This window comes from Phodopus roborovskii, unplaced genomic scaffold (genome assembly GCF_943737965.1).
Source record: "Phodopus roborovskii unplaced genomic scaffold, PHOROB, whole genome shotgun sequence".
In the NCBI taxonomy this organism is placed as follows: domain Eukaryota; kingdom Metazoa; phylum Chordata; class Mammalia; order Rodentia; family Cricetidae; genus Phodopus; species Phodopus roborovskii.
Genome location: NW_026126459.1, coordinates 30,083,701 through 30,106,726, shown reverse-complemented (window position 1 = coordinate 30,106,726; position 23,026 = coordinate 30,083,701). Strand labels below are relative to the sequence as shown.

The 23,026-nt window shown below is 45.3% G+C and overlaps 1 protein-coding gene across 1 annotated transcript in view; it reads left to right on the top strand.

The window, feature by feature from the left end:
* Positions 1 to 23,026, top strand: part of Stat1 (signal transducer and activator of transcription 1) — a 40,939-nt gene that overhangs the window by 9,539 nt on the left and 8,374 nt on the right. Inside the window, exons 5-18 of the mRNA XM_051190143.1 lie at positions 4,322 to 4,411; positions 6,615 to 6,693; positions 7,963 to 8,054; positions 8,414 to 8,565; positions 10,844 to 11,002; positions 11,695 to 11,787; positions 13,327 to 13,386; positions 16,159 to 16,188; positions 16,272 to 16,365; positions 17,796 to 17,837; positions 19,474 to 19,557; positions 20,089 to 20,187; positions 21,123 to 21,258; positions 22,901 to 22,950. Coding sequence (XP_051046100.1) covers positions 4,322 to 4,411; positions 6,615 to 6,693; positions 7,963 to 8,054; positions 8,414 to 8,565; positions 10,844 to 11,002; positions 11,695 to 11,787; positions 13,327 to 13,386; positions 16,159 to 16,188; positions 16,272 to 16,365; positions 17,796 to 17,837; positions 19,474 to 19,557; positions 20,089 to 20,187; positions 21,123 to 21,258; positions 22,901 to 22,950 — 1,260 coding nt within the window. The remainder of the gene's footprint in view (positions 1 to 4,321; positions 4,412 to 6,614; positions 6,694 to 7,962; positions 8,055 to 8,413; positions 8,566 to 10,843; positions 11,003 to 11,694; positions 11,788 to 13,326; positions 13,387 to 16,158; positions 16,189 to 16,271; positions 16,366 to 17,795; positions 17,838 to 19,473; positions 19,558 to 20,088; positions 20,188 to 21,122; positions 21,259 to 22,900; positions 22,951 to 23,026) is intronic.

The following is a 23,026-nucleotide window of genomic DNA, read 5'->3' as shown; positions in this document are numbered from 1 at the left end:
GGCAGGCAGGTAGCTGTGGAACCATTGTTGGATGAGTTCTAGCCAAACATCCCAGCCCTAGAAGGAGAATGCAGAGAACAGTGCATTTCACCCACAGATAACCAAGTGAACTGTGCCCCTGTGGGACTGGTGAAGGCCTCTCTCCTTGCTTTCACGAGTGTTTGTCACATTCCTGGAGAACCTGTTCTTTCCTTGGGCATTTAGTTACTATACCCTTATGTCAGTAAAAACACCTGATGTGCTAAGTATGTAAATGTTACTTGTCCTAAACTCAAGCTGGATGGTTCACTTAGTACCTACCCTAATGTATGTCAGCATTAGAGTGAAATCTGGCTTTGACTCCTAGCAGAGAACTCCTGCCTCCCAGCTAGCATGCGTGTAAGAAACCCACAGAGGAAGGTTTTATTTATGTGGGATTCTCATGCAAGCGGCAGCATGTAGTGGGTCTCTTTGTATGTCAGATTCACTGGCTTGGCAGAAGGACAAACTGCCCATCTTTGCACACCGGTACACCACACTTCACGTTTGACCTCTAGTTTAGAGAAGGCATTGCAGGCACCAGGGTCAATCTCTGCACTGCCATACCAGCCCCGCCCTCTAGCTAGTCACAAGGGCATGAAGGCTTGCCCACTTTTGAGCTCCTGTTAAAGTGCATAGGACTTGGGGAGAGGTTCATTTTGAGCCTCCCAGATGACACCTGAGGGTGGATGCTTTGGCAAGGCCTCTTCGGGTGTGAAGGAAAGTCCAGTGGGGTGGGGAGACTTTGGGGAAAGTGAAAAGCACAACAGGCATCGTAGCCATGGCGCTCTAGTCTAACATTTCTTTGCTGTCTCCCCCTTTCTTTTCATTGTTAAGTGTGTATGAGTAGGGTGACCAGTCTGGTATGCGTTTGAAAATAATGCAGTTTGGGAGACAGTGGAATCCGTGGGATGTGGATGAAATGTCCTTATAAGTGTGCATGGCTCCAGCAGCTTCAACAAGTCAAATGTGCAACGTTCAGAATTGTATAGATATATTGTTGTCCCTGTTGTTTTTCTTCTGTGTATCTGTGCCGGTGTGTATATGCCTATGCATGAGCACGTTGAGGCCAGAGGAGGACATGGTAAGTTTTTTGTTGTTGTTTTTTGTTTGTTTTAACCTTTCCTTGGGCTTGGCTGGCTGGCTGTGACTTCTCAGAATCTGCCCTGGGGTTCTAGGAATACTCTGACAGGCCCAGGCTTTACAGTGCTAGGTATCTGAACTCAGGTCCTCTTGCATTCACAGCAAGGGCTTTTACCCACTGAGCCATCTCCCCAGCCTGCCTCACCCTCCCATTGTTTTAGAAAATATTATTTTTAGAAAAACTATTTTACATTACATGCATGTAAATGTTTTATCTTCTGCCTTTGCTGCTTCTGTGGTCACAGTGTCCCTGGGTTGTTAAAAGCTTTAGTTGTCTTAGTGATATTACCATTAAATGAGTGCCAGTGTGGTCCCAAAGAAACAGTGGGGCTAGGGTAGAGGAGTGGAGGGAGGGCAAGAGGGAAATCCCAGAGTCACATGAATGGATTGAGGCAGGAGGGTCTTGGCTCCGCCTCAGTTGCCAGGCTTTTCCATTAAGCAAGACAGTTGTGAGGGAGTGTATCCCATTCTTAACATTTCTGTCCACACCCCAGGTCACCTGACTAGCCTTTGATAGCTTGAGAGTGGACCAGGAAGTCAGGATCCTTCAGTGACTTCTCCCTCCATATGCTTTAGCGGAGTACATACAGCATGGCACCCACATCTGGGGCTTTGTTGAAGGAGATCGAAGCGTATCTCCTCGGGTGGACAGGAGCTTCCTTAGGCAGCTACTCAAGGAAGTGGCTCGTTCAGAATGGAAAGAAGCTCCGTTTATCAGTGTTGCGATGTGACACATGGGACTGAGGACACCAGTCCTTTCCACATACTTCTGATACTGCCAGCAGTCAGATGTTTCAAACTTCTGCTGCGGTGCTTGGTAAAAATAGGGCAGGAAATGGTTACAGACCAGATTTGCTTATGGATGTCGGTGTAATATCTACATGAAAACCCTAAGTAAAAGGGCATGGAACAGAATTAAGTACTGTACTCTAAAAATGACCAAGTAGGATTTATAAGAGCTTACAAAGGTAGACTCTGTTTGGGAAATCTATTAGTATAATTCCCCGACTTACTAGATATGAAGAAAAAAAGGCCTTTGCTTTGCCAAAAAGATTCCAGAAGGTACTGATAAAGTTCTGATCCCATTCTTGATAAAATACCTTATAAATAAGAACTGATGGATTTGTCATTGATACGCATGCCACCGTGTTTTAGGGACATTTCTCTAAAAATTTACAGTATGTCAGAAACACATGGTAAGGGTGGCTGCAGTTTCCACTGTGATCTAGTACCACATGTGTGGTATTGGCCAATACAGTTATGAAGAAGAAGACAATAATTAAAGTGGATGTGGTGGTGTGCAACCTGTGGTTCCATAATTGGGAGAGAGGTCAGAGGGTCAGGAGCACCACACGGAATGTTAAAGGCCAGCCTTGTCTGTGTGAAACTATTCTAAAAATTGCAAAATCAGAACGAAACAAACAAACAAACAAACAAAAAAGCTTAAGAATCAAGAACATTAAATATGAGCTTTCCCTGAGTTAACTAGTAATTTTAATGTGATCCCAGTGAAATTGTAATCTATTTTCTAAAGATGATTCTGAAATCCATGTGAAAAATGAATGAAAAAATAATGGCAAGGAATGGTTGGGAAACCAAGATAGTGAATGGGATAGCCCTGGCAGCATTGCCTGAGAAACCAAGATAGTAACACCCTGGAAGCATACTATAAACCATCCATAATGAAACATGGCTCAGAGGGTCCAGCTTAAGAGTGGGTAATGAGAAGGAACAGGAAAACTGAGAAATAAACTCTGATAGAAATTTGTGTTATTAAGACTTGATGTCCTTGAAGGACTGGGAAATTGCAGACCTCCTACTAGATGTAGTGAAGGTGACCATATGATCACATTAAATGTAAGAATAAACATCCAGTGTGGTGTGGTGGTGTATACCTATAATCTCAGGACTTGAGGGGGTTAGATGGCTCAGGAGTTCAAGGTCATGCTCAGTTACCATTCAAGGCTTCTCTGTTTACAAAAGACTGTCTCAGGACAAAAGAATACATTCCAAATGTTTTATAGATCTTAGGTTTTAAAAGGGCAGCTCTGGGGTGCTGCTTCACCATAGCGTAATTGTTCCATTGGTTACTGTATAGCCCAGAAAGCCAGTGGTGCTAAACTGTACATGAAGCTCAATGGTTTACCAGGAAGAAGTAATTCATATGCTTGCTCTGACTAAAGCACTACACAATGGTTGATAAACTCAAGTGTCAAGTCAGCATCACTATGTGCAATTTTTATGTTGTTTTCTGTTAGTTTAAAAAAGATAAAATGTAAGATATCTTAAGAGGTAATAAATGAAGAACCAGAATCACAAGGGGGAAATATGTTGGCTTACGTCTTTCAACAGGGCCAGCTTTCCTAATGTGAGATAAAGTCTAGGTACAGTTGTGAAGGACATGGCAAGCACGGCTGATGGTCATGGCTTTTGTTAGGATCTCCATGAATGTGGGCACTATTTTACTACTCACAGCTAGGTCCAGAACACTGTCTGGCATTTACCTAGCATAACTATGCTAGGTGAACAACCAGGTTTACCCAAGGTGATGAACAGGTGTGCTGATTTCTGAATCTTCTGTCAGGGTTGGTGACTCCCTTGAGATCCCAGGTCTGTATTTCCTGTAGGTTTTTTACTGAGCAGCAGCTCCATTAGTCCTGAATGGCAGCAGTACCTTTTAATTTTGGTGTACCCCTGAATCGCTAGGATGGAGATTTAGCCGCCAGATGAGGACCTGAGTATGCATTTCCAGAAAGCTGTCAGAAGAAGGTGTTGCTGTTGTAGAGAGATATTGATTCACAAGATCGATCGTGGGGTGCTAGTTATGGGCCATGTGCATACCCTGTGTGCAGATTGTGACAAGTCTGAAGTAATACCTGCATGCTCCATCAAACTACATGCATTAATGGCAACTGCACAAGCCCTTGACGTGGATGTGCTTACACTTCTGTAGCTTTAGTAGTTTATCAGCATCTTTCAGGGCCTTGGGAAAGGAGGGGGTTTGTTGTTGTTTGGATTCCCATATGGGAAATCTGTAGTAAGATTTGCGATGTCTTAGAGGTAGGTAGGCTACAAGTACGGATTTGGTTTTGGAATATAACCAAGTGAGTAAATACAGCAGAGAAAATGATGGCTATTAACAATGCATTTCCCATTCAAGACGCAGGAGGGGAATATTCAGAACACTGTGATGTTAGATAAACAGAAGGAACTGGACGGCAAAGTCAGAAACGTGAAGGACCAAGTCATGGTGAGTACTGCACGAATTCACTAATCTCTCAATACCTTTTGACGGGAAACACTTCGGTTTCTCCAAGTGTAAACCTGCTGTAATAACTAATCTAAGTTGAAAAAAGTGGTTCTAAACAGAAGTAAGTAGATCGGGCAGCTCCAAGCCTATGGCCTCTGTTCTGTCTTCTAAACCCTGAGCTTCTTTTTCTTCTTTGTGGTTCATGCAGTCAAGGTTGACTTTGTCCTCATTGTCCAACAGACTAAGTGTTGCACTCACTGGCCCTTTGTATCCACATTTCTCACAGGGTGTCCCTGGAGTTACGGGGCCTCCCGGGTAAATGTGACCTGTCTTCTAGAGCAGTTTACTCTAGGACTTGGAAGATGAACAGAACCATTTCATTCAAATACATCTCAATACACTGGATGAGAATGAGAGGCCTACAGCAACTTTTAAGATGAGGCCCCAAGACAGTTGATGGAAGAAAATGACCAAGGGGACCCCTGTCTACCCCAGCTGTAAGGTTCAGTAGTGCCATAGGTCAGGGTTACAGGAGCAGAGCCTAGATTCGGGCTTTAGGCAGCATCCTGCTGAACCCCAGATTCTTGCAGCAGCTTTATTCTGTGGTCTGTTAGGGAGTTGCTCCACTGAAGTAGAAATAGAAGACCTTAATGAGAAAATAACTAGGGAAATCCAGAGGGGGAAGATGTAGAAATATGGCCAGATCTCAAAAACTCAAGGCTCGTCTGTAGGGTGAACATACAATTTCTTGCTCAAGCTGAGCTGTGTCAGAGTAGGAGGACCCTGATAATCAAACCAGGACTGCTGCACGCACCTAATCACGACTGCAAGCATACAGAGAAATCAAAATTTAGACCCTGAACCAGGTGATGTAAGTTTGAAATTTTTACATTTATTTTTTTTGTTTTGAGAAATGTTCTTCTTAAAATTATAAATCTCTCTTAATATTAAAATACAAGGGACTGGAGAGCTGGCTCAGCAGGATTAATTACTACAACACTTAGAAATTAATTTTATTTCTGCTTTAGGCTAACTTGTTGTAGGACACTGGGGAAGTATAGAAATACAGCCAAGACCAGCAGCATTCTTTTTGAGGACTTAACACAACTAAAGAAAGGTGCCGAGCAGCTTTCTGGTGGTGAAAGAGTGAGGTGGCTGGTTCTTACTGGAGGTTGCCCTGAAAAGGTGTCCTTACACCCACTGAGTGAAGGGGTGCCCTGGCTCACATCACAGGGCTGCAGTTTCAGAGTTACCCACCGCAATTAATGTTTCTTGGCGTAGAAGCCAAAGGGTATATTTCATAAGAAGCTTCATAATAGTTTGCTTCTTGTGAAAGCTGACACGCCTGCAAGCATTCATATCTCAGAAGAGGAACTCACTCTGAGCATCAGCTTCTTCCCAGGCAGTTCAAATAGAAGTTCAAAAGTTTGGAATTAGATGACCCACTGTTTGCCAAAATCCATAAAGTATTCCCAACAGATGGATCAAGATTAACTCCCCAAGCATTCCTGACAGCATGAAACATATTTTTTTTCTTTCCTTTGGAAGACTGTGTGAGGGTTGACAGCGCTCAGATGAATATAGAACACATTTCATTCATGACATCTCATTCCGGGGTCTGAATACAGTGCTGGGGAGTAATTGTTTTCCCATCTGGGTACTTGGGGTATAGAGGCAATCTAGAATCAAGGTAGCTACAAAACACATGGATGGTGATAGCAGAATTGGTGGGTTGGTCTGTACCCGCTTGTGTCCTTTGAAGTCTCCACTCCTGTTCTGTCTGAATGAACTCATATAGCTTTCCTGAGAAAGTTCTTGGACTCTTTGAAACAAGTATTCCTGATTTGGTGTTGGGTCTAAATACTGCACAATTGTATTTTTAGTCAGGAGGAGCTTGAGCAGGGCAGCTTGTTATAATATGCTCTAATCAACTTTCCAGGCATCTCAGTGTGTATCATTCCAGACATAGCTAAAGTCCCATGCTAGAGCCACATTTCCTGGATTTTGTTTCCTTTCTTGTCTGATGGTTCTGTCAGTATGAGATGCATCAGGCATGATGTTCAGCTGGAAGCCACAGGCTTGTTTCACCCTCTGAAAAATGTTGTTACATTCTTATTATAGAAATATTTTGTATAGAAGATTAGAGTTCTGTAAGGCTGGTTCATCTTTCAGGATGTTAGAAAACTTATATCTCTATTTGCAGTGCATAGAACATGAAATCAAGACGCTAGAAGATTTACAAGACGAATATGACTTTAAGTGCAAAACCTCGCAGAACAGAGGTAAGAATTAAGACACTATCAGTTGGCTGCATTTCTCCCCTGTCTATAGCAGTGACATTTGCCAGATGTTTTCCGATAGGTTGACTGCCATGGGCTCCTTGATGACTCGAGCCAGTATGTTTTAAGAGCTCAGTTCTGCTGACAGTTTAGGCCAGATGTTTGTCTTTGCAGCACTGTCTCATGCCTTGTAGTGTGTTTAACAGCATCTGTGATTCAATCACCAGATGCTCATAGTGCTACCCACCAACCCCCAGTAGTGACAATCAAAATTGCTCCCAGCCATTGTCAGATGTTTTAAGGGAGGAGGACAAAATACTTGTTGGCAAAGGTAGAATGTACACAAATGGAGTTTTTGTATCCCAACACCCATAGACACTGCCATAGCACAGCATTTCTCAAATGTGACAGCAGCATCACCTGTGTTATTGTTACCGCTTTTTAAAAGATGATGATAGAAACTTAAATGGCCCCAGAAGGCCAGTCTGCAGAACACAAGAGCACAATACCCTCGTGATCGTCTGGTCACGAGGGAGAGATTATTAGTGTAGCTGTGAGAAGATGTGTGGGGAAAAGGAACCTGAGCTGCTTGCCCACTTCTCCCTCAAGGCCACACTCATGCTTTGTATTCACTTATGTGAAGTTTTGCACTTCTTTATAATCATTTAAGCAAACTTTGGACCACGACATGAATAGTAGATTTCCAATTTTACATGGAAATTTACAATTTTCCAGTTCACATGAGTTGCTGATACATGGTACTTGGTTAAGTGTGAATGCATTTAACTGTTTTTATACTTAGGCTATTTTTTCCTCATTTTTTTTTCCAGCAATTGTTGTCTTGTATCTTTCCCTGATGCTGGGAGAAAATACTCTAACAAGAGCAGCTTACAGGAGAAGGCCTTTGTTTTAGCTTACAATTCAAGTGCAGTTCTTTACGGTGGGGTAGTCAGTCAGCTTGGAGCAGCTGTCACATTGCATCTACAGGCAGGCAGCAGAGAGAGACAAAAGCATGCTGTAATTAAGTCCCCTGTCTCCATTGTACAGTCCAGGGTCCCTGTCCAGGGACGAGTCTGTCCACAGTCCAGGTGGGTTTTCAGTCACTGTAAACACTAATTCCTCACAGGCATGCAGATTCTGTCAAGTTTAGAATTAACACCAAACAAGAGTCAGACTTTGCATGTTGCCTTGTTTTGCCTAAGTTTGTATGAATCCTGGATTTAGTTGGATTTATCTTCTTGCACGTTTATGCTCCTGTACCTTCATTCACAGAAAGTGAAGCCAATGGTGTGGCAAAGAATGACCAGAAACAAGAACAGCTACTGCTCCACAAGATGTTTCTAATGCTTGACAATAAGAGAAAGGTAGCAACTGCTTCCCACCTTGAAAGAGAAAAGAACTTTCATTCTTCAGTTGCATTGTATGTAGTTTGTGGGGAGGGAGACCAGAGGACGGCTTTCAGGAGTCACTACTGTCCTCCCACTCTGTGAGCCCTGGGAATCAAGCATGGGCTTGGCAAGCACGTTTCCCTGCTGAGCAGACCCATCACCAGCCTAGAAAAATGATATCTAAGACCACTTTGCTTAGAATTGTAGATGTGCTTTGCTCAAAAACAAAACAAAACAAAAAAACCAAACAAACAAACCAAAAACAAAACAAAACCTTTGAAAGTTAAGTAGTTACAAATGCACTTATTTCCCCTTGGTTCTTCCTTTTCCTCCAGGAGATAATCCACAAAATAAGAGAGTTGTTGAATGCCATTGAGCTCACACAGAACAACCTGATTAACGATGAGCTGGTGGATTGGAAGCGAAGACAGCAGAGTGCCTGCATCGGGGGACCACCCAACGCTTGCCTTGACCAGCTGCAGAGCTGGTAAGATTTTCCTGCAGCGGAGTATTGCAGCTAGTAGTTGAACAGACCCTGTCAACACTGCACTGGAGATTTTATGTAGCTCAGCTTCTTGCCCTAGAACATTTGGGAAAGGCTGTTGCCACATGTTCAGTCACATCTGCTTAGTTTGGACGTTCATCATCTGACTGTACCAAGACCCAAATGACGTAGTTGTTGCCTACCCCATTTTCCAACTTGAGACCTGAATCTTATTAAAAGTGAAATATCTTAAGGGCTTTTCCAGGCTTAAATGAAATAATAGTTTCTTATGGGCCATCCTTTTGGTCATCCATCTGCTAAATAGTGTTGACTGGATGGTAAACACTTTTCTGAGATTGGACACCCAAGGAAGATTGATGTTTGGGGCTTTCTTCTTAGAGCTTTGCACTGTCTGAGAGTGAATGGGTACTTTAGGAAAATGGAGAGGAATTTTTTCCAGCAAGAGGCTCATGTGATGGAGGCACAGAAGTCTCCATGGCTCCATGGCTGGAGAGGAGCACAGATGGGCCATGGCAGTAAGAGTTGCTACTGCCGACTCTGGAAGATCTCACCCTGTCTTGAACTGACTTTGCCCTGTTGGCCTTGAAATAAAACAGGCTTCTCCCTTAGGGTCTGCATGTTCTCTCATTTGTTGTTTAGAAAGATCACCCTGGCAGCAGGCTGGAAGACAGAATAGAGACAGAAGTCAGTCAGTCAGTTTACTGCTAGTCTGTAATCGTGGTCCAAGGGATGGCCTTGAGAACTGCTGAGGATGGAGCAGAGGGATCCTGGAATGGAAGTAAGGGGATGGAGGTCTAAGATGGAGGTCTAAGTCACCAGGCACCCCAAGGCCAGAGGTCTAGTGGGGTTATTGTCTTGAGATTGAACTATTTTTTAAGTTAACATGCAGCCATTTATCTTCATCTGTAAATTGTCTGTATATATCCCAAATTGCTTATGGGTAGAGAAGAGTTCCCCCCGCCCTGCTTGGCCCTTGTACCTTGAGGGTACTGCTCCCTAGGCCCTCAGCTGGTGAGCCCTAGGCTCTCTGGAACATAGTGGCTGCCATATGTCCCAAAGCCTCTTTTGGTGGCCCTGACTCTCAGTATGTATATTGCCACTTTCTTTGTGAGTCACCATTGGAAGGGGTCTTCTGAGAGACTCTGGGCAGACTCTCCTCAGCAAGGCACCCAGCCACCATCATACTCTCTCATGTCATGGTGAGGAGCCCCCTGATGATGTGTAAAGCCACCAGGAGAAGTAGGTATTTTCAGTGTTTTTCAAAGATTTTCTGCCCTGGTCCTCTGAATAACGTAGCACTCTAGCATGCCTGGCTAGAAGCTGTGATGTTAGCACTTGACCATCAGGAAGGAAGAGAGCAGTCACTAGCTTCCTCCTTACTCAGGTTTGTGGGTGCAGCCTGTGTCACTTCTCCTTTCTTCCCTCTCTGCCTCTAGGCTCTCCCAACCCCAGCCCTTCATAGTGTCCCTAGGCGACCTTGTCGTGTCTGCCTCCCTTAAAGCACGTCAGTGGCTCCTCAGTGCCTTGTGTCACCTGCAGGCATCTGCTTTGCTGGTCCCCTTTCTATCCTTCATGCTCTATCTTTTTGAAATCTTAGATCCTTGGAAGTCAGAGATCACCTGGAGCCCTGCCTTGCCCTGGAAGACTTGCTTTGCATGACTGTCCTAGGGTTTTTATTGCTGTGATTTTTTTTTTTTAATGACTAAAAGCAACTTGAGGAGGAAAGGGTTTATTTCAGCTTACAACTCTCAGCTCACACTCCATCATTGAGGGGAGTCAGGGCAGGAACCCAAAGCAGGAACCTGGACTCAGGAAGCCATATAGGGGTGCTGCTTGCTGGATTGTTCCCCTTGGCTTGTCAGCCTGCTTGTCATTCACCCCAGGATAACCTGCCCAGGGTTGATACCATCCACAGTGGGCTGGGTCCTCTCACATCAGTCACTAATTGAGAAAAATGCCCACCAGCTTCCCTAGGGCAGTCCGATGGAGGCTTTTTTCAATTGAGGTTCCTTTTCCAAGAAAACTATAGCTTGTGTCAAGTTCACAAAACATCCAGGACAGAGGCTCTCAGAACCATGTTGTAATTCTTCAGTGCATGCTAGTCTTTACAAGTAGCTGTGCTCAATGTTACCACAGGCCTCCATCTCGCATGGCTCCCTGAGTGTGAGGTATAGTACCACATGCCGATTCTGTGATTTCCTTTAAGCCAGGCTGCTTTGGGACTGTGGCTCACTGAGACTCATGCCTTGTACCTTCCCAGGTTCACCATTGTTGCAGAGAGTCTGCAGCAGGCCCGTCAGCAGCTTAAAAAGCTGGAGGAGTTGGAGCAGAAATTCACCTACGAACCGGACCCTATTACAAAAAACAAGCAGGTGCTGTCAGATCGCACCTTTGTACTCTTCCAGCAGCTCATTCAGAGGTAAGCCCAGGAGGGCTGGCTTTGTCCAGAACACCTGTGGCCATTCAGTTTGGAAGGGTTTGATGGGCTGTGCAACTTTTTAATGGCACTTGATTCTACCTGAATGCATGGCTTGTGCCAATACCTCTTCCTTCTTTTGGCTTCCTAGAGGAAATGTAGTAATTTTTACTCCTTCTGCCCCTCAAGCTAGTCTATGTCTAGCCCAGCAAGTCTGACCCCAGAATCCTGTCTTCTTCTCCCTGTACTGTGGCCTCACAGTATGCCAGGCTCTCATATCCAGTTTTGATCTCCCGCAGCAGCCTGCCAACCAGCCCTTCACAGTCTCCCCATCAAGGCTCTGAGACCCACAGCAGGCTTTTGGTCTGGTCCTTTCATTACCTGCTAGCCACATGGATCTCTCAGGCTACACCTTCATTCATGGCCGCTTTCCCCAGTGACCTGGAGGCTGCTCTACACTTAGAGCAGACAGTACTTTTCTTTTTTGTTTTTTCTTTCTTTCTTTCTTTTTTTTTTTTTTCAGACAGTACTTTTCTTACCCAGTTTGTCAGATTCTCAAAATAATTTTCAGGGCTCCAGTGTTTTCAGTCCTTCAATTTTTCCATCTATTTCCTCTTTGGGAAAAGTCAATTTTTTTATACTGCGTTAACTTGTATTGAAATGCTATTTATCTATACTTTGCTGAATGTTGACAGCTCATTTGTGGTGGAACGGCAGCCGTGTATGCCAACTCATCCTCAGAGGCCACTGGTTTTGAAGACTGGGGTACAGTTCACTGTGAAATTGAGGTAATGAAGACATAATCCCATATGCTGCCGGTCCCAGAATTTGTGTCTTTAATTCCGCTACCCCCCTTAAACCCTGACTTGCTTTAGATTATTTAGATTATAAACTCCTGCCTCAGCTTTCTAAGTGGTGGAATAATAGGTGCGTGCACCACCACATCTAGCCCTTTCATTTTCTTTTATAAAATGGTTATATAAAGCACTCTAGAGAATAGTTTTTTAGTAGGCATTTTAATATGAATTCTTACTTTAAAGAGCCAAGGATTATACTCAAAATAGAACTATAACTAGTGTAGCTGCATATATGTGCATGTGCCTATTTTTTTTTAATTGTAAGAGGGATTTGGAATTTCGAAATGTGTATAACAGGCAAAGTTCCCAGCAGCCTCCCCCGTGATGAACATAGGCTCATAATGGAGCTTTATGACTCCGAGATGGACACTGAAATAGTGTGTGTGAGTGTAGATTATGGTATGTACAGTTAGTTTCCTGTGAGTGAATGTATATCCTTCACCAGGCTGAACCAGTGGTCTGTGATCTAAATATCTGTGGACATATGTAATAAACATTCTATGCTTATTCTGCTATAATTTTGTCCATAAATATAAAAACACATGTGTGCACGTTTCACACGCAGACATATGTATGCAAATATATGGCACACAGCATTTCAGTTGTTAAAACTAGGATTACATTTGTATGTCACCTGCTTTTCTCCTTGCTGCGGTTGTTGAGATGCTCTGTATGTGCTTTGGTGTATTCTAGGGAGTGGCTGCATTCAACACGAATTGCTCTGGGGAGGAGCAGCTAGACCCCGCAGAGCTGGCTTGTCTGCTGCAGGGTGCTGCTGTGTGTACATAGGAGCTATTTCTCTGGCAGGCAGTGTCTCAGCAGGCCACATAAGCACAGTGAAACCTAGAACTCACAACTGATAGGAAAGGAAATTCCCTATCACCTGCACCTCATCAGAGGCTGCAAGCTCCCCCACTCCCATAGTCTCTAGCTATCAGAGCAGAGACTCACGGAGTCTCTGTCTACTCTCCTGTTCTACATCACCAGTGTTTGGGTGCCACCCTGCTCTTTTCTGGTTATGGGTGATAGTTGTAATTTACTTTCTTGGTGGTGCTTTATATTTTCTCCCAGTAGCACAGGAAATTAAACACAAGTTTTATAAAGAGTGATGTTTACTTTTTTCCCTATATAGTATTGATCAAAAGTGGGCCCTGGGGTTAGAGCTGTGTTGCTGGGTTACATACGAAAGCACGGCTTTCACTAACGTTTGTTGGAAGGTAAAGTCAGGGCTGTGTTCCGCTAGAGATTAGGGTTAGAATTTGTCCCAGCATCCTCAGCTAGGAATTGGTTCTACAGACCCACGTAAGAAGACGAGCCAATTAGATATACAAACTTGTCAGTTCATTGTGATAACCCTAATCCAAAAGTGAAGAGAGTGTTTATATAAATGCTTACAGTTGGGGAATTTGCATAATAAATAAATTTTAGCCAATATTTTTTTAAGGTAATGACTGTTATTTTTCTTTCCAGATTGCTGGTGAAATTACAAGAGCTGAATTATAATTTGAAAGTGAAAGTCTCATTTGATAAGTAAGATTTCTTTATCTCATCTAAGATACTATTTTAAATATAGGAGGCTTTGTTAACCTACCTACCAAATAAGCAGATTAGAAATTCTTCCCAGGACCCATGACCCAGGACTGGACTGCATGCAGGTCCTGAGACTGGACAGTGAGGAGAGGCTCCTCGTGAGCTACCCCAGGGCCATTCGTCACAGGCCTTCCTAGCACACTTAAATCACTGGCTCCTTTTCTGAGGGCCAAGAGCTTGTGTAGAGCAGGTACTGTCCTGGCTAGAATAAACAAAAGCACAGAGGAGAGGACATTGCCGTCCTCAGGTCTAAAGCAGTTGGACTTTGCACATTGCACCTGTTAGGAGAGCTCTAGAGAGGAGGCCCTTAGTGCAGCACACACCCAAAGAAAGATCCGGGCTGTGGTCTGCACAGTTGGGTTGGGAGGTTGTTTCTGGAGTGACGTGAGAGACATCAGGACTGGGGTGAGGTGGTGCTATGTAGCCTGCTGTATTCACTTGTGTCTCCTCGGGCAGTGGTGGGAACCTAGCAATGGACAGGATCTTTTATGGCAGTCCAAGTGAAGGAGCCTCATCCTGCTTACGCTCAGTTCCTACATCTCAGTTAGCACTGACCCAGCCACACCACTTACACTTAAGAAACATTCTCCCCACCCCAGACACCTACTGCTTTTGTTAGACTGTGTTATGTGCTGATTTACCTTGTTTCAGAATGACTTGTGATGAGTCAAATCAGCTTTCTCTGGCTTTCTGTTTCTTCCCAACACTTTAAGAGCATTCTTCACTGTGCTCTGTGTCTTTCCTTTCCCTGTGGTTATCCTTAGTTTTTCCTGAGTATCAGTCAGTTTTTGCCGTGTAGCAAATCATCCCCCAAATTCAGTGGCTTCAAACCTCAAAGCTTATTACTGCTCACATTGTATATGCTGTGAGTAGTCCTTTGGTATAGTTGGATTGGGACTGGCTGCCCGTGCATGGCCTCCCTACCTATCTGGGGTCTCAGCGAGTGGGACTGACTGTTCTGTTATGGCCTCGTTCCTGTCTGGGTCTCAGCTGGGACTACTGGGTTCATCTTCATGGACCTAACCTTTCTACAAATGGCAAGCATCAAGACCTGTAGAGGTTCACTTGGGAATGTACACAGTACCACTGCCTTCCCTTGTGCTGCTGGAAGCTAGTCTAGGCCCTCTGAGGTGCTGGGGTACTTCCTGTGCCACACACTCTGCTGAGGCTCAGTTCTCTTCCTTGTGTGCCCCTTGTCTTTTCTGTGTAACCCAGTTGTGCTTTTCTTCTGAGACTTCACACGGCAGCTTTGTAGCACAAAGCTTTTTCTGTGCAGAGGAGGAAATAGGTTACTTTTGTAGAACTTTTTATTCCTAAAAACACTGACCTCCTAGTTGAGGTAGAAAGAGTAGTGAACTTTTGGGAGTGAACTGTACATATATATAGTACTTTATACATGCTGTTTGGTGAGAACATGACTATCATAGTCCACTTTGTGTTGCTGTAACAAAATACTTAACTTGGGTATTTTATAAAGAAATGAGGTTTATTTATCTCACATTTCTGGAGTTTAGGAGACTCAAGATCTCATGGCAGGAAACTGACAAGGGCCTTGTGGATGACATCTCATGGCAGAATTGCCTGTGACAATCACATAGAAGAAGCAAGTTGAGAAAGCCACTGTCCTTACAAAGACCACTCCTGTCCTACAATGCAAACTGTGGTTCCCTGGGGCCTGGTGACCTGACCCCCTTTCTTCAGGACCTAGCACTATCACTCAGCTTGGTCCCCGCAGTGAGGACCAAGCCTTCAGAAATGGTCTCTGTAGCAGGGCAGAGCGTGACAGGAATCACTGGATTTATATTTATGTGAACTCTTCCGCGGTTCTGACTTCAGGTTTTAGTGAGGCCCTGAGCTTAGTTGCCAGTATTGAAAGAGAAGAGGGAAAAAATTTAATCTCGAGCTTAAAACCTAAACTGTCCCGTTTACCCAGGTGGTTGAGTATCTTGGTATTTTTTCCAGATCTTCCAAAACAACAGAGAATAGTAAGATAGAGATTGGTCTCTTTGGAATGCCCTCTCGACTGCTGAGGCAGCAGAGCGTTGCTGTGTGTGGATCGCTGGCGCCACAGAGAGAGTCTGTGACGTGCAGAGGGAGTTTGAGATGTGCAGTAGTTTATTGAGTTCCTCACACCTGTTAACAGTTCTCTCCCCTCAATGTGCAGTGGTTTAGGACTGATAGCAGGCTGTGCGAGAGAGGAGTGCAAAACAGTGCCTGCGATCATTCGGCCTTACTTGGCCTCACTGGTGCAAGGGGGAAGGGAATGAGCGAACAAAAGGCCAGGAGACCTGCAGGCATAGAACAGTTGTTGTTCTGTGTGTCTTATATTCTTTCAAGACCAGTTGTGCTTTAATAGCGCAGGCTGGCCTGGAACCCATGGCCTTCCTGCCTCCAGCTTCTGCATGCCACCACCCCTGCTCATACGTGTGTTTCTTTCTTCTTCACTCCTTTTCCTCTCTTTCCCCTCCCTTCTCTTCCTTTCCCCTCCCCTCCCATTCCTGTTTTAGAGGAAGAAGACACACTGCGTAAGCTGTAAGAGGGCAGTGGGCTGGGAAGTAACTACAGTTCTGCTTGCAGCAGCCTGTGCATTGACTTTTTATCTTGTATTTATACATCTGTGTAACCATGTGCATCTGTTTTGTATCTATTGAAACTTATTTCAAATTTACTTGTTTCTGTTTTGTTTTGTTTTGTTTTTTTTTTTTTTTACAGAGATGTGAACGAGAAAAACACAGTGAAGGGGTAGGTGAGACATCTTCTTTGTACCTTGCTGGCTTGTCTAGTAGTTTGAAGCATTTTGAGGACCTGTGTCTTGCATTGTATAGATTCCGGAAGTTCAACATTTTGGGCACGCACACAAAAGTGATGAACATGGAAGAGTCCACCAACGGAAGCCTGGCGGCCGAGTTCCGACACCTGGTAGGCGGGGCACTTTGCCGTCTTACAGCTGCCTCTGGTCCTTTGGAACTCTTGTAGTGCGGTGGACCCTATACGTTCCCTGCTGTCGCACCCTGGTCCCTTGTCCATATCCCACATCTCCTCGCTGTGTTTCTGACAGGCTCTCTCCCAGAAACACTCTTGGGGCTGATCTCAGTAAAGTACTTCATAAACTGGCATACATATTAATTATATAAACAATTGCCATCTCTGTCTGAGGGCCATTGCCATGGCTCCTGCAGTGTTCTCCGGGAAACCATCCCCATGTTCCTCTACACCTCTCCCATCTTCCCAGTGTGTAGCAGCCAGTCCCCTGGTGGAGAGAAGCAGTACTTCCCTTCTGCCTCTGTGAACCCAGTGCTGGGCCTGAGCCACAGACCTCTTCACTAGGGAGCTACAGATGAGGCAAGAGCCTGTCCAGCTTGGGCATCCGAGGGTGTCTAAAATAGCCCTTTAAACCTCAAGGATTGAAGTGTGAACTAAGTCTGCCTGGGGCTCTGAGCCCAGCCTGGGAGACTGAGTGGGCCTGGGGCTCTGAGCCTAGCCTGGGAGACTGAGTGGGCCTGGGGCTCTGAGCCTAGCCTGGGAGACTGAGTGGGCCTGGGGCTCTGAGCCTAGCCTGGGAGACTCAGTCTCCTGGGGCTCTGAGCCTAGCCTGGGAGACTGAGTGGACCTGGGGCTCTGAGCCTAGCCTGGGAGACCCAGTCTCCTGGGGCTCTGAGCCTAGCCTGGGAGACTGAGTGGACCTGGGGCTCTGAGCCTAGCCTGGGAGACTGAGTGGACCTGGGGCTCTGAGCCTAGCCTGGGAGACTCAGTCTCCTGGGGCTCTGGGCCTAGCCTGGGAGACTGAGTGGGCCTGGGGCTCTGAGCCTAGCCTGGGAGACTGAGTGGGCCTGGGGCTCTGAGCCTAGCCTGGGAGACTGAGTGGACCTGGGGCTCTGAGCCTAGCCTGGGAGACTGAGTGGGCCTGGGGCTCTGAGCCTAGCCTGGGAGACTGAGTGGGCCTGGGGCTCTGAGCCTAGCCTGGGAGACTGAGTGGGCCTGGGGCTCTGAGCCTAGCCTGGGAGACTGAGTGGGCCTGGGGCTCTGAGCCTAGCCTGGGAGACTGAGTGGGTCTGGGGTGCCTAGCCCAGCCTGGCAGACTGCTGGAGCAGACAAAGCTTCCTTGTGATCTTGGGGCCATCAAAGAACTGCTGAAGGTGCTTGATGTACCATTGCACACAGATGGGCCTTGGGGCTGGGGCATCATCTGCATCAGCATGCCCACAACCTACCAGGCTGCTGGAAGAGTCACTTCCCTCTTGTTCTATGGAGATGAGCACGTCTTTCTGTCAAGTCCTGACTCATGACCGATTTGTGAATAAAGATATTGACTGTGATGATTAACTTGCCTTTTGTTTCTTCTTTTATAGCAACTGAAAGAACAGAAAAATGCTGGTAACAGAACTAATGAGGTAAGCATCTCTGGGTTGTGAGTGGGTCCTAACCAGACTGATGTGTTTGGAGGGGACACACCACACAGGTCCTCAGGGTGTCTGTGGGGATGGTGAAACGCAGTGCCTTTGTACTTTCTGGGTGGGAGGCAATTTAACCCACAGTCTCATTGGACCCACAAACACAGCCAACTGGATGGAGCATGATGGGCTTTTGTATTGTTCATATCTGGGTGAAGAAATGAGACCCAGAAGTTAGCATGTTTTAGCAAAGTATACACAGAAAAGCTGGAGTGAGAGACTGAACGTGACTATCTTAGTTATGTTTACTAACTATGATGAAACATATGTTTCATACATGATGAAACACCATGAACTAAAAACAAGCTGGGGAGGAAAGGGTTTATTTGGCTTACACTTCCACATTGTAGTCCATCACTGAAGGAAGCCAGGACAGGAACTCACAAAGGACAGAGCCACAGAGGAGTGCTGCTTGTTTCCCATGGCTTGCTCAGCCTGCTCTCTTCTAGAACCCAGGACCACCAGCTCAGGGGTGGCACCACCCACCATGGGCTGGGCCCTCCCCCATTATCATTAATTAAGAAAAGAAAATGCCCTACAACCAGACCTTATGTAGGTTTTTTTTTCTCTCTCTCTCAATTGAAGTTCCTTCCTCTTAAATGACTATAGCTTGTGTCAGGTTGACAGCAAATGAGCTGTCACGTGACTGCTACTGGAGACCTAGTGTTGCAGAGGGCTCCCTGCCACCGTCTCCTCCACAGTAGCATTGCCTTGTCACAGGTCCCCTTTCACAGCCCGAGCCTAGAATTTATGTTTGTGGTGACTGAGAAATGAGAGACAGTTGGGCGTAGTAACGCATGCTTTTAATCCCAGCATTTGGGAGGCAGAGGCAGGTGGATCTCTGTGAGTTGGCCAGCCTGGTCTGTGAAGGGAGATCCAGGATAGCCAGGGTTGTTAACACAAAGAAACCCTGCATCAAAAAAAAAACCACACACACACAGAAAGAAAAGGGAAAATGAGAGATGGATAGATGGCACAATGTGTCTGGCTTGGTTTGAAATTGTCTTTGGTGCACACATCATTTGCTGTCATTCCATGTCACGACCAGTAGAGGTCACTGAAGCCATGAGGCAAATGCTGGACTGTGCAGCATAGACACCTTTGTCGACTCCTAGGTCTAGCAGCTACCTCTGCAATTCCAACATGGTAATGATGGTTACAGGACAGATGTGTACAAAGGCACTTTGAAAACGATTCCTTCCTGCCATACCAATGCACCTATGACCGCCAAGCTTCCGTGGGTTAGGCAGTCCTTTCAGTGGAGGCTCTCACTTGGGAGACATGCACTCTGCCTTCGCCTCTACCGCCACGGGAGGTGTGCGGTCCACGTGAGCAGACGGATGGCTGGAGGGCAAACCCATTTGTAGCTGCCGCTTCCCCACTGCTGCTTCTTTCTCTAAATAGATCTGCCATAGTTACAAACGCCTTTGAAAGAGCACCAAGAAGCGGGGGATGTCAAAATGTGGGGTAGACTATTGCATTCTGGAGTACAGTTGATTTTAGGATCTCTGCAACCTGTTTGGGTTTTGAGAGTTGCAGGATCAGTGATCAGTGTGTTTTCTTTTCCTTTTCCAAGGGGCCTCTCATTGTCACCGAAGAACTTCACTCCCTTAGCTTTGAGACCCAGCTGTGCCAGCCAGGCTTGGTAATTGACCTTGAGGTAAGATTTACAGCTTCCCAAGGGAGAATGCATTTCATGTTTACTTCCACAAAGTTTTGTTTCTCAGTTTTTCTTTCAGAGTTACTTACCTAATTGTTAAAAAAAAAAAAAAAAAAGATGATCCCTTAAAAGATTTTTTTTTTATTATTTTAAAAATTCTATGTGTTTTATGGATAAAACATCAATAGATTATGTATGTATATATGTATACCACATGTATGTCTGGTGCTTGCAGAGCCCAGAAAAGGGTATCAGATTCCCCTGGGACCCAAACTATAGACAGTTGTGAGCCACCATGTGGGGGTGGGAATCAAACCTGGGTCCTCCGAAAGAGCAACCAGTGCCCTTGACTGCTGAGCCACTGCTCACTCCCAAGGTGATCTTTTCCAGCTAATACTAGGTTGACATTAGTGATCCAGGAAAGTAGAGACTTAAATTAACCTTAAAGCTTTATAAAGGGAATGTTCTGATTGAGATAGCCAGTGTTACAACTGTGGTTCAGACAGCCTCATGGTCTCTGTTCACTTTCAGACCACCTCCCTGCCTGTCGTGGTGATCTCCAATGTCAGCCAGCTCCCCAGTGGTTGGGCTTCTATTCTGTGGTACAACATGCTGGTGACAGAACCCAGGGTATGGAAAATGCTTTTGCTTTCTTGCAGTTATCCAGGACTGACACTGCTGGCTGCTTCCGATGACCCTGAGGCGTCACTAAGGAGCTAGAGTGACTGGGGAAGGAAGTAGCCAGGCATGCATGCAGACCAGTGGTTTTCCTCCCATGTGGGCAGCCCACGATTTTATATTTCTCTGGTGTAAAGTGAATCCCTTGGTGCTGCTCGTTTTTAAAATGTATGCATCTGTTAAGTGAGCATGAATGGAGAGCGACTGGTTAGTTGACTCTCATTAGATGAAATACTCCTGTTCTCAAAAGGAGCCAGAATTCCCGTTATACACAGAATCATTGCTTACAGGGCAAATGCAGAGTTCAGCTTCTGTCTGCCTCTGGTCACAGTGTTTCTGTCAGCCCATCTGTATATAACTTCGTGTCTTTCTTTTTAAAGGCACCTGATCTAATGCATTTGTCCACTAGTTAACACTGACTATAAACCGTGCCTGCATGAAGCTTATCTAACACACATTCTTTCTATATGGACCCCTGACTTGCTTGTGCTTAGGCACATCATACCATACACCATTAGCACAGTACTTGGCACCATTTTAAACAATAAAGTCACCAACAAAAAAAAAATCACAAAAATTTAAAAATCAGAGAGGCCAAAATAATTGTGAGCTGCAGTAAATAAAAAGCCAGAACGTTGCTTTGTCCCATCTTGCTTGGGAACACCAGTGTGTGACCACAAAGTTGCCTCAAGTATTGATTTTGGAGTTACAAGTAAATGTTAGTGAGTAAATAGATTCTAATAATCCCGACTCTGGGACGCTCATCCCCAGCTATGACTGCCTGTGTGTCGCATAAGCTAGCGCTGAGCTCTGGGGCGGGCTGCTTCTGTGCTGCTAGTGGCTGGTGGCTTCCCGTGTGACCCCAGCCTCTGGGTGTTTCTTTCTAGAACCTGTCCTTCTTCCTGAACCCACCGTGTGCACGCTGGTCCCAGCTCTCCGAGGTCCTGAGCTGGCAGTTTTCATCAGTCACCAAGAGAGGTCTCAATGCAGACCAGCTGAGCATGCTGGGAGAGAAACTTCTGGGTATGGTGGACATGTTTACCATGTCAGCTTTCTCTTTTGATCTTTCTTCATTCTGTTTCTTAAAGGTAGGCGAATGTTAATGATTAGCTGGCTTTTTAATTACAGCCAGCTATAGCCAAGTGAGATTTAGTGCTTTGAAAATAAAAAGAAATGAAGTCCCAGTAAAGGAGGAAGTGAATCCCCTCCATGCCCTCCCCACCCCTTAACATTTTGAGATGGGATCTTAGGGGGAGTTTTTAGATTATAAAAATATGTTACATGAGCCTGAAATAAGTTATTGATGAGACAGATAAGAGCATACCTGTCCTCAGGGAGAGGAGGACAGTCCCTGACACAGAATAAAGTTCTAAGCTTAAAATTCCCAGAGTCTTGGATCAGGTGGACCCATATTGCAGGAGGCAGGCCCAGTTCTGGTGGTCCAGCTGAGTCTGGACTGTAGTAGGTAATTCTCTTTCAGTGGCTGATGTCAGAGGACTTACTCGTCTTCTACAGTGAAACAGCAAAGACTCACATCACTGACAGACCTTCCAGTGAGCAGGAGTATCTGAACCATATCTACATATTTCCATCGATACTGTTATCCAAATTTGCTGTCTGTGTAGCAAGGTGGCGTAGACTGCAGCCGAATTGGGCCCTTGTCAACCAGGTGGTCCTTAGGAGTGCCTTCTCTCAAATGTGCACGCTAACGAAGGCCTAAGATCTTGTTCTGTTTGATGAGATGCAAGGATTTTTTTTTTTTCCTGCTGGTTGCTTATCTGTGGGTTTCCTTAACTGAAGGCAGTATTCCTAACATAGCTCAGATCATGTACTGTTTTAATTTCTATGGCTAATTGTGATTTTGTTGGCATCAGTCTGAGCCAGTGTCCATTTAGTGAGAGAGTAGAGGGAAATAACTAAACTCCAAAGTCAACTTATGAAATCAAGTAGCAGTTAACTGATCAGTAGGGGTGATCTTGGTCTTACTTTGAACTGTCCAATTAATCTGCAGGGTTTTGGTGGGGGAAGACTTCGTGTGGGCAGTTACAGGAGCAACATGCTGGATGGGGATGAGAGAGAGAGCTTCTCCAGAGAGCCTTGCAGTGGCTGTGGCCACCAACAGATCATGCCAGAGTGAGATCAGCTTGGAAGGCAGTGCCATGTGTAGAGATTTAGTCCTCTCTGAGAAGAGGAGCTAAAAGGCAGCACATGGCAGGGCGTTCTAATGCCTCAGCCTTTTGTGTACTTTCATAGCCAGATGCCCAATAACCCTACCGGTTCCTCCATGCTGCTAAAATCAAGGCAGCAGGCAGGCGAGGTGGTGCCCATCTGTAATCTCAGTGCTGGTGGAGGGCTGTGATGAGTTTGAGGCTAGGGTAAGCTACATAGGGAGATCCTGTCTTACAAGAGGAAGAAATGAGTGAAATAAAACCACCATTTATAGGGTTTAGACTACTTGGTGGTGTCCACTTAGTCTGTGTAACTGATGATCAACTCCACTTAGTGTAGCAGAGACATAGTCAACCGTGAAGTAGTTGCCCTTTGCAGCAAATTTCTTCCATCTTCAGGAGCCACACAAAGTATACAAAGCTGTCAGTCTGGCTAGAGCATCAGATCAATTTCAGTCTGATAAAAAGGCTCTTTTCTTTCTTTCTTTTTTTTTTAGGTCCTAATGCTGGCCCTGATGGTCTTATTCCATGGACAAGGTTCTGTAAGGTGGGTGCTTGCTGCCAGGGTATTAACATCTGTGACCCTGTGTCCTTCCACTCTGGGGAGGCTTTCCTATTTCTCG